Genomic DNA, 14,827 nt, shown 5'->3' with positions numbered 1-14,827 from the left:
CCAAAATTTGTAAGAACTACTTCGCACAGCAATTGAACAACGCGCATAACTTGCTTTTTTCTCGAGGTGACGAGTAGTATAGGTAACTCACAAGCTTCTATTGGCTGCAGACGGGTAGCAATCAGCCTTCTTTGTGGGACCTTCCCATTATTACACACACTGCTCAAATGTAGATACAAGGCACCTTAATTTTTATCATTTCTGCAGAAAACTTCCTTTCCTAGACATTTAGCTAGTAGCCAAAGCAAACATGTAAAATGTGTGCATGAACCTAGATGACACAAAGGGCAAAATGCAAAAAAAGACACTATATAAAACCAATGGCAAAACTCACTGTAACTTTCCCGACAGCTTGAGGCACCAAGGCATCACTTGACAATGCACGACCGTAAAGTACCGATCAAGCGCCAGCTCAAAATTTGAAGATAATCACAAGAAAGTGGGGGATGGGTGCTTGTTAGGTCACAAATTTTATCTATATTTGTACTGCACATATTTTTACAGATGTTACTACATTTAGGGAAGGCACTTAGTGTGGAATGGGCGAATGCTCAGTATTTTACAGTATATAAGTCAAATAATTGTTTGTAAAAAAAAAAAGAAATTAAGGGGCTATTAAAATAAGGTAGAAAGAAGTCTCACGGCAGGAGTCATTGCAAAAATATATTTCTGTGATCTGAGGTAACAAGGTGTACATGCCTAAAACTGTATTCTTACCAATAATGTAACACATGCTAATTCTTCTGCTTATTTTTTGCTGTGCTTATAAAACCCCTCGCCAGTCTTGACGCCCAGTTTACCCTCTTGAACAAGTCGGTCCAGCAGTGGAGACGTGTTGAAAAGAGGATTGTCTGGGAAGCGCTTGTGCCATCCTACAAACAGCAACACACAATGAACAGTGCAGAGGTAATCAGAGCCTTACTACTGCACAACAAAATATAAGTTCAATTGATGGCTTCCTAATTCACATTTAAAGAGGCCTCCCCAGGAAAAGATCAAATTACCCTCAACTTACAACCCTCCCCCCTCCCCCCTCTCCCTCCCTCCCTCCCTCCCCCTCCCCCTCCCCCTCCTCCCTCCCCCCTTCCCCCCCCCCCCCCCCCCCAAAAAAAAAAAAAAAAAAGAAATTAAATGGAAAGTTGAGTTGAGTATTTTCACTTCAAATGTGACCTCTTCTGGTTTGAGGAGCTTTATTGGAACTCAAAAAAACTTCGGGGCCTGAACAACTTTTTTTTTCTTTTTTTCTATGAGTCATATGAATGAGTTGTAGGGTACTGATTAAATAAACTGCCTGTCAGCATTCCAGCATAAAAAATGGGCCGAGAATTAAGAATCACTATAAGGGTGATTCAATTAACTTTTGTGTATGTTTGCACATTCCTTTCCCACTCATACTGCGTCTCCTAACTGAAGAATGTAGAATTTATAAATAAAAATTCAATAATTTATTAGGTCAAGTGCAATACAGGCAGGTCTATGCAGGAACAGTTTGAACACGATACATGCAAACTGCAAAAAGGACATAAACAATCAGTATGAACCACCTTTTGCGAGGCGATGGTCGGTGACTGGTGATGAATTCAGGATAAGTCCCTTCCCCAGAGCCTTCCCCTCTTTCCACTTTAGTAGAGCAAACTCTGGAGTGGAGGCAAGGAGGGACTAGTCTCCTCTCTGGCATTCGCACCATTAAAGTGGAACAAGTGGAGGGCTTCGCGGGAAGAGCTTATCCTGCACTCTTAATCTGTCACCAACTATTGGCACATAAAGCTCCGAGGGGATCGCATAAAAGCAAAAACCTTCGCAGACAATGCCAATTATACTGCTTACCATCGATAATAAACTTGGTGACATCAAGGCCCACGTAATCTGCCAACTCGAAGGGCCCCATGGGATGTCCTGCACCGAGTTTCATGCTGGTGTCGATGTCACGAGCAGTTGCGTCGCCTAGGAAACAGATTAGTATGTCAACATGTTGCTCAAACTCTCCGTTTAAAGGGGTACTCCGGCGTTTTCTTTGTAGTCCCCGATTTGCATGACAATTTGCTAAACATATCAACAAACATCGCTGAAATAGTAACCCAAATATTTGGCCAAAAATAGGTTTTTTCGCAAAGTTATTGAATTTACAACTCCGGTCCTCTTCGTGTTTTTCGAAGTGGAAAGCTCTACGGGCAACAATGAAAAAGTGATGTCAGGGGAAGGCAGGGGCTCAATCTTTGGGCTGTACAATTTGTTCCCAACTGACTATAAACAGTTTCACGGTGTCAAATGAATGCTTTGGAAGATCGCTCCAGCTCCTGCGCAACAGTACTAAACAAATGCTCGGCATAGTTCATTTTTAGACTGCCCGCTCTACCTGCAAGCTCGCCTTCCCGCGACGTCACGGCACTGAAAAGCGCGGGTATATTTGAATCTTGGTTTTGGTGTCATTTTCATTGGCCGATTTCACAATAACTATTTAGAATTTTGCGATACTAAATCACATACCGGAAAGAGTAAAGGACGGTGATTTTGGAAATATAGTTAGTTGGGGTAGCGCAAAAAATCACCGGAGTACCCCTTTAAGCAAGCCCAAATGGTGCTGCCAGAGTTTCAGTGGCCAGATAAAGGCATGACCTTTGCGACCTTACGACAACCCATATTTTGCAAAACACCAGTACTAAGTTTTGTCTTGCCAAAGCTGAGGCAAACAGAATGAAATAAGTGGGCAGTTGTAAAAACTATGGGAGAGTGCTTCTTAAATTCCCAACTCTCTGACCTCTAAGCTAAATCACTAAGGGGAAGTACTGTTAGCATTTCAATAGGCTGCTCTTAAAACAAGATGACTTTGCAGACATTTAAAATAAAAGTCACACACATTCAAAAGCTTCTATTTCCTAAAACTGGTATCAGTATTTTAGCAGTTCCCGAGACAGTGTCTAATCCCTACCACCCTCTGAAACGAAGCAACCTTCAGAAGAGCTAAAACATAGTTTATCAAGCTGTTCCTTGACCTTCAGATCCATAAGAAAGGAGCTACTGAAGTGACTGCATGGTCCTCAGGGTAAGGACATAGCAACAAAAACAAGCATAGATTGGGACAAATCAAGGACCACAACCAGTTCTGTATACTGGCGGAAGCCACAACCTTGCAGGATTTGTACCTCTTTCAAGCATCCTAATAGCTTCCATCATGGTTGGAACCAGCAACCTGTTGACAATGAAACCTGGGGTGTCCTAAAAATGAAGAAAAAAGAAAAGTCAGTAGATGTGGAATACACTATAGTGCAATCCACTTAATACGGTACCAGATATAATAATGTCCTGCTTATAACGATCAGTTTCTAGAGTTTTTCTACTAGAAACGTTCAGGGTCTAGTCCACATACAATGATAATCGGTTATAACAATTGAATTTTGGGGTTCTCTCATCATCGTTATAAGTGGATTGCACTGTATACCTTCAAATATGTCTGGAAAACGAAAATGACATCACCTGGCAGGAGACTGTGGTTTTCCCCAGGGCAGCTCCCCACTCCTGCATCTTGGCAATGGTGTCGTCACTTGTTTCAGGCGTTCTCACCACCTGAAATTTAAATGTGTCGGTTCAGGATCGAGAAACCAGGTCTTCATACGGGAAAATATCTAGGCATTATAACCATTCTGTCCATAATGCAATCAAAATTTAGTGTGGAAAGGCAGGTTCTGTAGATCATTCACCATTTCTTCTATGTTCACAGAACAAGATGACCCTAGAAAGCTGAATTGAGAAGAGGACATTTCTTTATTAACTTGTTTGAGTTTGGTTTAACTTGTACGAGAGATTCAACTGTACTCCTAGAGCTCTGTTCTCGAGTTTGCAATCCTCTAAACTGGTGAACTGAGGTAAAGGCTGGATTTGCTGGCACTCCTCAACATGACAGAGATGTATGGTGCAGGCAATACAAGTTCAGAGCACAGAACAAACTAGATGGTTTAGTGAATGTTTTAACTGGTTCATCCTAGATTAGGTTTCAACTAGAGAGGCCGCTAACCTGCTGATGTTTGAGTTCGACCAGGTTCGACTTTTTTTAACCTCTAGCATGAAGTTCGACGAAAGTTAGATCAAAATTCAACTTTTATGCATATGCACAAAAATTGAAAACAAGTTGATGCCACATGGCATAGGAAACATGCAGCGTTTATTGGGTACAATGCTTTATTGTTACCCATTAAAGCATTAAAAGCACATCTGTTTGCTTTCATATCAAGTTGAGATATTGGTAATCATTTCACAAGAATATTAAATAAACATAAATTATTTGCTTCACAAAATTCAATACTGTTTGGGTTGAAGTAGGGCAACGCTGTCCTTAAGTTGAACCAGTTGAACCTTGTAGAATTTTGGTGAATGCACAAAGGTTCATTGAAACAACGAAAGTTTGCCAAATCCCTAGCTCCAACCCCTATAATAGCTACCACCCCCAAAAAATCACAGGTTCCCATAGTGCAACTGCTGCAGGATTTAGCCACCATGTAAAGGAACTGCAACGAGAAAACTCGAAAGTCATTGCTCAAATAAAATCTTTTCGTGCATTATTTATTATGCAGGTCAAGCTTCACGACTCTTAGGGCTCTAGTAGTTGCAAATACTTATTTCCAGAATTGACCGGGAAACCATGACAGAACTGAGGCGACCGGGCGGTGGCAAACCTTACACACATGAAACCGCCTGCACATTAGGATCAGACCTGAAAAAGTAGTCAGGGGCTCATGGAAACCATTGTTCTTGAGTATAATAACTGAGTGTGCATCAGAATCGGGCAAATATCATAGTTCTTGCACGGCACGACTGATTTAAAATATACTCGGAGCTTTACAGAAATTTTCATCTTCCCTTTGACCGTGAATATGAATTGTTTTGCACATATATAGGTCCTTTAGCTATGCGAAAAGCATATGATGACAGCTTAATATGCTTGCAGATAGATGTTTTCTGTAAATCCCAACCTCTAAAAGTTTCATCACTGGAACAGGATTGAAGAAGTGCAGTCCCCCAAAGCGGTCTTTCCTCGAGGTACTGCTTGCAATTTCCGATATCGGCAAAGAAGAGGTGTTGCTCGCAAATATGGTAGAGCTGGTTGGAAGAGAAAAGTGACATCTCTTAGAAACCATGGCCTCTGTCATATAAAAAATTACAACCACTTGGCTGCCATAGTTGCCATCTTTTACTTGAAGAGGGCTAACTTACGGCCCTGCCGCTTTGTCCAAGGAAGCAAACAGCTTTTTCTTCGCATCCAGGTTTTCGACGATGGCCTCGACAACCAGATCCACGTTTTTCACAGCCTCCACGGGGCTGATGCTCAACGAAATTCCCGACACTGCCTTTCGCACAAATTCTTCGCCAGCCTGAAACGACAAGCGCGTTGTTACACAAAAAAAGGCAGTCCCAATAACAAGAATGGAAGATGCGCGAGAAAAAAAAGAGGCCATCAACCTTCTTGTCGTCGGCAAACTTCTTCTTCGAGACCCGCTTGAGGCTCTCCTCAATGCGGCCCTTGGACTTCTCCAAGAGGTCTTGCGACACATCTACGAGCACCACCTGGTGGCCGGCTTGTGCAGCCACCTGGAATACATTAGCAAAAGTGCATCAACCACAAGAGATCGGTGGCTGGGGGTGCCAATGCACCGTAGCTCGAAGCGCATGGAGCCAAACCTCCACGCTGCAGAACACGGGGATCCTGGGCTAAATCCCTGCCCCTGCCCGCTTCAAGCTGGATGAGCACCGCACCGGCGTGCGGTCATGTATCACTACTGCAACATGCATGTTAAAGACTCCGGGCTAGCAGTCATACTGCACGGGCTAAATTTCTCGTCTACAGCCGATACACCGGTTGACCATTGGGGCTGACTATAACTTCTGGCTGTCCTGACATACACCCAACGCAATGACGTTACGTCAGGCATTGTGTCCAAAATAAATTAAGTTACAAAAGTTAGGTTACTGACGACGTTAACTGTCAACCTGAAGCAATTTTAAGGCTGGATTGAGCATTTTATTGTATCAAACTACGAAAGTGCAGCTACCACCTCTACGAGAAAAGTAAAACTACTTCTCTTTATGCGAGGTGCACGGAGCGGGGTTCTTGCTTATCTAATAAACCGTGTCGCTGCCACTACACCCTTAGCATGCCTTTGCATAGTCCCTCACATTCATCTTGTAAACTTAACAACCTTTGCTTTTATTGAAACTGCGTTTTCAATGCCTCGTGCACAGAAACAAATTTTGAATAATCTCTCGTCTAAGAAATTCAAATGCATGTAATGACCAATCTTTTCTTTTTTTTTTTTTGTAGATGAAAACATTTTAGTATTTTTCACCAAATTTTATTCATTTGTTTCTTTAATGCAGAACACTGCAGTTTTTACTGTGACATACATAACGATTTACAAAAACACACAGACAAACTTCAAAGAACAGCTCAGATAACTGGGAATTTTCACGAAGTCAGCAGGCGCAAAAGCAAATCAATCCAGTGAAAACTTGCAGCAGAGAAACAAAAAGCCGGACATGTTGACCCTTTGGTGATCCAGCGACATGTTGGCCCTTTGATGGGATTGCATAAACTGGTTTCTTAAGCCCTTGTTTACTCTTTTTTTTTTTCTTCGAGGAACGTATAGCAAAATTATATTTTAAAGAAACACTTTGCATTAAAATACGACAAAAAAAAATCCTCAACTTTCAGGCGTGGTATCTTGCTCTAAATCAGGACTTCTGGATCCAGTCCACTGACGTGCAGACGCCGAAATGATGGAATGATTGCAAGGTTCGCATTGTCTTCATCACTCCTTTCGGTGTCCGTCAAACTATTGTCCGATTCCGAAAAATCGGAAAGGCTGAAGGATACGTCGTCAAATAAGTCTGAGCGTTAATCACTTTCAAAAAAAAGATTTTGTATCTCTTTGTTGGCTAAAGCGGATCTCTGCACCTAAGCCATGTTGTTTTAGCGTAAATGTGTACAAGCGACTGCTTTTCTCTTTTTTTTGGGCTAAATGGACCATTCTTTCTCTGTCAGACAGCAAAACAAATGAGCAAACAACTCAACTTAAATGGAGCAACAGCGGTGGTTTTGCCATCTGCCAGAAAGCTCGCTAAACAAGCGCCAATACCGAAACATGAGTAACGCTTGTGGTTGGGCTTTATGATCTATAAGGGGTGGCACGTGTGACACTCATTATTAGTAGGGGAAAAGGTTAACTATCACCTAACGGTTTACTACACAGGTGCCCACGGGTGGTGCATTTTCTGCATCAAAATTTCAATGTGTGCTTACCAGAATAAAAAGTAAGGAATTAAGGACACGTTTTCTCAAGTACCACATGCCTATCCAAACGACACGTATGATAGGTGGTGGCAGTGCTCCCCTTGTACCTTTTTCAGCTGTTATTATTTGCACTTCAAGCGCTGCCCAACCTCAAGATTTCCTCTAGATCTAGGAATTTCAGATGTTGTATAGGAGGGAAAAAGATGTGTGTAAAGCAAGGTAAATTGTTTTCCTCCAACGAGGTAGTATTTTTTTGTTGTGATTGTTGCAAAAAAAGCAAATACACAAACAAAAACATTTTTTGAGAGACAAAAATAAAATAATTTTTGTAGTGCAATTTGTGATTGGCCCACCAAAGTAGATAATCTTTTCAAGTAAAACCTGTGTTTTTTAACATAGAATATGTTCTTGGGCTTGCAATGGAACCTATGAGACGTCAGTGCTCACAAGTAACAATTACTAGGAGCACTGCTATGGACCAACACATGGGACTAGATTTTGCTCCGAAAGAATGATTACTAATCAGAAGAGGGATTCAAACGTCCAAGAAGAGTAGATATAGGAAGCTTGAATATCATACTTATCCAGACAAAACTTTGCTGAGAATCGTGTTTCTGAAATAATTAATAATGTCACTTGCAGTCCTTGAGATAGCTGCAGAAAAATTACAGAAATATGTTGTCTGCAATAGTCTAAATTGTTTTAATAATACTAACACGATTTAGATCTTGTATTTATTGGGAACACGGCAGGTTTAAGAAAACTAGTTTGGTTTCTAAAAACAAATTTTATTTGCATGCACTATGAGATATCGTGTGACACAAATCATGGAAAGTTGAGAGGATTATCTGCTAAAAATATATGATACTGCATCAGTAAGAATAGCACATCTGTGATTTTCTCGCCGATGCGCTGATATTAAGCAAAGCGAGACTCTCCTCGTAATTGCAAACACAGAGGTGCACCGCAGTACAGGTGCAAGTAATTTGGCTATGATGCAACTTGTTTTAAACCCCAATTTTTTTTTTTTTTCTGCGTTTGCCATAAGGGATTGTTTTTTGCACCTGCTTGCAACCATCGCAGCGACAGAAAACCATACCTATTCCTTAGTTCTCCACAGGAACCCAGAAAGTGAAAGAACTGGGAAAAAGCATTCGATAAGCTTATACCTGCTGTTGACGTACAGCTTGCTTTTCTATCCACTGAAGTCTTGAAGCAACCCAGGATAGCATATAAATCATAATTTGTGCTGTCATAAGCTCTGGAAATGCATCCCTGCTTTCACTACACCACTTGTACAATTTGAGTGATTGTCGTAACTTATTGCACTTCACGTGTTTTCGCATGTCTCAACTAGGTCAGGGTTTGTCACAAAAGAATATTGTGGAAGCCTCCTGCGGTAATAAAGCCAAAGCTAAACGCGTCCGTCCGTGCACTCCAGGACCTTGAGCGTCAATCAAAGCTGTGCACGCACAGTGTTCACTTCCGAAGTACCACAGGTCATCCCCAAAAATAGCTGCTTCGTCGCTCATTCACCAATGTAATTCAACACAGTTGGGGAAGATTGGTGGCCGAGTAACTAGCTCACACTAGCTCAGAGAATATAAAGCAAAAGCTCGAGCTGTGGAACCCAGGGATCCCTGGTGTAATCCCCACCACTGCCCGTTTCGATCTGATTGAACATTATACCGGTTTGCAGTCGTGTATCACTACTGCGTGGTGCACATTAAAACCCCAGGCTAGCAGTTGTACCGCACTGGCTAAATTGCTCATCTATAGCTGAGAGACAAGTCACCTATTGAGGCAGACTAACTTCAAGTTGTATAAACATACACACACCAATGTTTTAATATTTTTTTTTTTTTTTTTTTCAATGCAGTTGCATGTTATATTAGAGAGGTGAGGCCCACTGGACCTGCCAATCCATTGCACTATCTGCTACGAAAGCCAAACCTGGAGTAAAACCTTACTATGGGCTTTTGTCATCACTATATGGAATGGGCCTTTTCCGCAAATGTTGGGCGCCATCTATCGGCAAGCAGGGGACACGTTTTTGATGGCCTGCCTTGCTTCCGGTTCTGCCCGCTCCAAGCTGTGTTGGCTGTCTGAACGCGTTTGTTTTTCCTCTATACAACGCGATCGCCGAGCAGATTTGTTTTCAATTAATGCGTTAACTATGGATAACTTTGTCCATTTGTACATTTTTTGTTTTCGAATATTCGGACGACAACAAAGTCTGTCGTCCGAAAGGGACGGCGGACTTCGCCGTGGCGCCCGTTGTGACTGACGGCACAGTTGAAGCCCTCTTCGACCAATGAGATATATAGTACAAACGGTTACATTAAACTAGGATTTATGTTATATGCAGTACCGGCAGTAAATTAAACAAAAAATATTCGAAACTGAATTACAGTTAAAAAAATCTTTTTTTTTTAATTGCAAGTTATTTGTATAATCCTCGAAAATTTTAAATGACAAGAAGTATTCTCATAACTGTAAAGGCTTGCTTTGAAATCGTCCGGAAAACTCTGTGCCTGCACGTAGAAATGCAATTTTCAACAAAGGTGTACTTTAGTGGTGAAATTTCAATGCGTAGCTCCATTCCTATAAAAAGGAGACCAACAAACTTGGTCGGATCAACGGCGGACGCGTTCAGCGTCCGCCGCTGCCCCTGTCGATTTGGTTGTTCTCGTTTTTTACTGGAAGGAAGTAACAATGCGAAATTTCACAAGATCAAACTTACCGCTAAAGTACAACTTTAATACATATCTAAGATGTATACGTGCACCGCCGATTTCTGAGCGAGTCTCGTCATTGATGTCACCCCATTCCAGGCTATTGGCCTCGAGATCGACCTAGAGGTGGCGCTACGGTCGCGCTATCATCATCATCAAAGCGGGGATAGGAGAACGGCCGCCCCATAGGCTCTCCACGTTCACGCACGAGACGGCGTAGATTCTCGCGTTTATTTTGTCGCATACTATCGGTGGAAAAACAATTCTAGCGGAAAAGGATGCAGTACTGTTCGGTGCTTCAGTGAAGATTGAATCGTATTGCCAGCGTGCGGCCTAAATGTTTAAAATCGCTTCTTTGGGTGCGTCGTCTGCTTTAGGCAAACGTTGGAAAGCATGGATCACCACGACTGATGCCTGTCTCCGGCTGAAGTGGAATATTTATGTTAAATATTTGTTTCTTTTAAAATGAATGTATTTGTTCATCAACGTGGGAATTAAAAAAAAAAAATTAATTCCAACCCAGATAACATAATTACTGGTACTGTGGGTTGTGAAATCACAGCTTCCATGTTTTTTTGTTTTTTTTTTAACTTCTAGCTTTTGCAGTAATATAAATATTTAGAATGAAGATAAGTTAGCGCTGTATTGGAAATTACCATGCTATTGAGTTCCTCTGCCCTTTTACTGTGCCATAGTGTAGGTAAGTTTTTTGGAGTCTGAACAAATGTACTGCGTTGCGATGAGGAGAGTGTGTCTCTTCTAGTTAAGATCTGCAAACTGCACGGTTGGCAGGACAACTGAAACAGGTGAAACAAACTGTTCTAATATATCTGCCATGACTGTAATAAACAATTGTAACCGAGCAACGCAGCAATGCTAATGTTATTAAATGCTTTTCTCGGTAGTGTGGGTTCATCAGCTTCAATTTTCTTGGTGAGGGCCGCGGATGTCAAGAGGCTAATACTATAAATTTCTGGCTAAATAATCTTGTATTCAACCACAGTAGACTCTGCAACCCCAAAAAACGACGCGCACCATGACACAGACAGCATCGCCCGCAGTGATACTTTTTTACTGATGAGGGCTAGCGACCTTCACGAAACTTTCCGATCACCCTCTGCCCTCACCTAACGTATATCGGAACTGGGCAGTTCATCGATTAACTTTCAAATTATTCAAGTAATGCTTTATTGAAATTTTGTTTTTGCCGGTTAATTGGAGTCTTGTGCTGGAGAAAATCAAGGAGTAAAAAATGCCTGCTTTAATCTTTTTGACATCTTTATTTTTTTTGTGACACAGGCTTGCACAATAAACGACTTCAGCGTGCTTGTCATTTCACCGAGGGCGATTATACTGTTTAAATAATAACTTGAAAAATACTTGATTTTAAAAGGCCTTCCAGTGTTCATATTTACGTGGGACTCACAACGTGAAGTTTAGAATGGAAATGCAATACCCCATTTATGGCACAGTAAAACCAGTAAAGAAATGTTGTAAACCCTGAGATGGGGAACGATAAAAAAAAAAAGGACGAACACAACAAAATCTATTTTTATCGTTCCCCATCTCAGTGTTTACAAGATGTCGATTGATTACCAGCTCGCCTGCACTTTCTCACGGCTTATAAAAGAAATGTGTAGTTTTAACGTCTTTCACGCGATACGACCGGCGAAAAATCAACATACGAATTTATTGATTGATTAGTCTATTAAAGGACAGCGATCAGTCGGGTTAATTTTCTAATCAAACCACAGACCCACTTAACATTCAACGCTTTATGAAAGCCACGGTTTGTGCGAGATAACAAAAATACGTGGGACCAGCGATTGTATACAAATCAACACACTAAAATTATGGAAGCTTCCGACATAATAATAATCGCTTTGCTGAATTTCTACGCATGGGAAACGATACAACACAACCTTTCGTAAGAAGAAACGGCAACAAAAACATGAAACATTTAATAAGGAATGTCAAGCTCAGCCTGAAACGGGGCTTGCGTCGTCGAGATCCATGCTTCCGAGCGTGCGCCCGTAGCAGACGACGCACGGCGGTATCCCCGCTTTCGCGCGTTTCCAATTTCGGCTGCACGGTGGCGACACGGTTCGATCTCGAGGCGAATAGCTGTGTGGGACTGTAGGTCCTGGAGAGAAAACACGAAATCAGCCACACCTGTATTTTCTTTTTCTTTTTTTTTTTTTTTTTTTAGTGTCGTGCTTGTACAGAATGTTTAAAAAATATTTTTTTACTCGATATATACTTGAGGAGAACACATCAAGACGATTGTTTCCTCTTTCTTGTTTAACCACAAGACCAGCAGATGCGGTCGTGGTAGTGAGAGAGCAGCTCCCATTTCACGTTCTGAGTGTGCACGTAGCAACAAACTGTGCAGCGTAACCTCTTTACTTCAATGCTTAATAAATATTTGGAAACTGTGGGCGATTCTAATGTTACAACAACCTAAAATGGAGACAGGCAGTTTGAGTAGCCAACGCGAGACCGTTATTTTATTATTATTAGGAAGCAAAAACGTGTGCCAGTGAAACGCACCATCTCAGAAACGCCAACTCCGAGACACTCGCTCTACGTGGCACAAATGCGACACGACAGCATACCTAACCAATCTGCTGACTTGTATTTACGCCAAACAAGAAATAAAGTAACAAAAACATGAACCATCCTTGAAGTGGCAACTGCGCGGGTGTGCTTTGAAAGCTGCTTTTACGAGTCGTCCGCATTGTTTCGCTGGATCGGGTGCAGGCTGGTAGAAGGAAACCCAAAAAAGCTTAAACCGCGACAACGTTTACTGTCGTTGCTGCAGCCAACAACAAAACAGTGTTGGGGCATGTCGGAGAACTTAGAAACGAGCGACCACCGCTGCCTCCAGCAGTCCCGAGCCGGACGCACCACTCCACCAAAAATGGCGGACTCCTGTCTGCTGCTGCTGCGCCTGCGCCGTGGAAACCCCGGAAAAGGCCCATTGAGGCAATAAGGAAGTCTTCCCGATTAGATATTGAGGAGACAAGTTGCTTACAAAAAATAGCTAACTTTTTTTGTATTTGTCCATAACAACGGCTCTACCAATGGCTCGCTGAGAACACAGAGCCGTGTTGCAACACCACTTACAGGATTCATGTGGGGTTTTAGCGACACATGAAAGTGGAATGTAAATGCTCATGTTTGCATTCCGCAGCTGGCATGCCGCAGCTGGCATGTCGCAACTGGCATGCTGCAGCTGGCATGCCGCAGCTGTACTTATAGAAAGACTGAAAATAAATTTTGCATGCTTGTCCCCTTTTTAGAACGCAGCTCTTACGTGCCTGTTTCCGCGAACAGCGGCGTCATAGTCGGGGTAATCGCTCTGCTAAATTTTGGAGGAAATTTAGTTGGTGTTGAGGTCATGTGACATGAATTTTCCTGCTAAATCTAGCAAAGAAACTGAATTTGTTCACAGGGGAATGACGCGAAGTCCCATGTGATGTCGTTTTCCTCGCTAAATTTAATGGGAAAGATATGGGAGGAGGGAAGGGTATGCGGGCCAAATGCGTCCCCAACTTGACTCGGTCGTCTGCGTCGCCATCGGCCGTTGACCCTGGCAAGTTTTTCGGCTCTAGTTTTTACAGAAAGGGAGATGCACTTTGTAACTTTATAAGGAAAAAAAAAATAACGATCTGTGAAATACACCTTTGATGATAAGTTTAGATTGCTTCGTAGAGGCGCGGATTTTTACGGTCCATTTTAGTTGGAGCATGAACTTACACCATATTACGCGACTACATCCACTTACAAGTCACTAATAAATCTACGCTTTATTTAGTGACTTTATATCCACTCTATTCCATGCAATAATACCTCTGGCACCGCGGGGTAACCTGAAATAAATAAATAAAATAAATGAAAAATAAATCGTAGGCAGCACTCTTGATTCACAAAATGCACTACGTACGGGGACCTCCAAATGAATCGTAGCGCAGGCACCTCAAAGGGTGAACACACCATTAAGCATGCAACAGAACAAGGAACGACTACAGTTGTGTTGCAGTTGTAAGAACAAAGTACGGGTCCTCGAGCTCACTCGGGGGGTATGAGTACTCCGCGGGTGACCTTTCCTGATAAAAGGCACGAGGAAAGGCACGTTACCTGTGCGATGCCAGCTCCCATTGAGCCTCCTCCAATAACAGCGACGTGCTTGATCGCAGCATTGGCAGCCGAGGAGGCAGAGAAAGCTCGCAAGACGAAGTGAGACGAAAACATTGCGCAGTTACGAGCAGTTACGAGCAGTTACGAGTTACCACTTCCAGCCACTTGCAGCTTGTGCTTCCACCCTTCGACTCAGTCTCGTGTCTCGTGCGACTCGATTAACTGAGCTCGCTTGTTAAATCAGCCTGGCTCGACTCGGCCAACTCGGCTGCTAATTGTGCTAATGGCAAGGCAGAAAATCCTGACTGACAGACACAAGCCAAAAACAAAAAAGAAAAAAAGGAAAAAAAAAATTTAAGCGGCCAACAAAGTTGAAAGAAAGCACGCGCATGCGAGCGCTAAAGCGGCTAAAGGTTCAACTGGCGCTAGTGTCTATGCGACTTTGCGACTTCCGTGACGCAAATTTAAACAGCAACCAGAACCAGTCTACTTCTGCTGTGCGCTTGAATTTCGTCTCTTCGCCGGAAAATAACATAGATAAATTCTGTCATTTCGGTTGTACCGGATGGCATGTACCTTTATTAGCATTGAAAAAAAATGTTATTGCCATAGGTCATTGCTTTAGTTGGCGCATTTGTCTTCATCGGTAAACGAACTTCGCTTCAATTGG

At 42.3% G+C, this 14,827-nt stretch overlaps 1 protein-coding gene across 1 annotated transcript; it reads right to left on the bottom strand.

Annotated features, from left to right (window-relative positions):
• Positions 1-643: 643 nt before the first annotated feature.
• On the bottom strand, positions 644-14,620 carry LOC120837788 (hydroxyacyl-coenzyme A dehydrogenase, mitochondrial). The gene is made up of 8 exons (XM_040207378.3): positions 14,158-14,620; positions 5,455-5,583; positions 5,209-5,366; positions 4,968-5,094; positions 3,475-3,564; positions 3,144-3,216; positions 1,828-1,944; positions 644-872 (listed from the first exon to the last, which is right to left on the bottom strand). The coding sequence occupies exons 1-8, from the start codon at positions 14,269-14,271 to the stop codon at positions 748-750; spliced, it is 933 nt and encodes a 310-aa protein (XP_040063312.2). The 5' UTR covers positions 14,272-14,620; the 3' UTR covers positions 644-747.
• Between the last annotated feature and the right edge of the window lie 207 nt (positions 14,621-14,827).

Source organism: Ixodes scapularis, unplaced genomic scaffold (genome assembly GCF_016920785.2).
Source record: "Ixodes scapularis isolate PalLabHiFi unplaced genomic scaffold, ASM1692078v2 PGA_scaffold3__209_contigs__length_174095766, whole genome shotgun sequence".
In the NCBI taxonomy this organism is placed as follows: Eukaryota; Metazoa; Arthropoda; class Arachnida; order Ixodida; family Ixodidae; genus Ixodes; species Ixodes scapularis.
The sequence above is the reverse complement of the archived record's forward strand: the minus strand, read 5'-3'. Positions and strand labels throughout refer to the sequence as shown.

Excerpts from the sequence above, each read along its gene's own strand:
- LOC120837788 (XM_040207378.3), bottom strand. The coding sequence starts at position 14,271 with ATGTTTTCGTCTCACTTCGTCTTGCGAGCTTTCTCTGCCTCCTCGGCT. Across the intron at positions 5,367-5,454 it reads AGTTTGCCGACGACAAGAAG|GCTGGCGAAGAATTTGTGCG; the intron begins GTTGATGGCCTC and ends TTGTCGTTTCAG. Across the intron at positions 3,565-4,967 it reads CAGTGATGAAACTTTTAGAG|GTGGTGAGAACGCCTGAAAC; the intron begins GTTGGGATTTAC and ends TTTAAATTTCAG.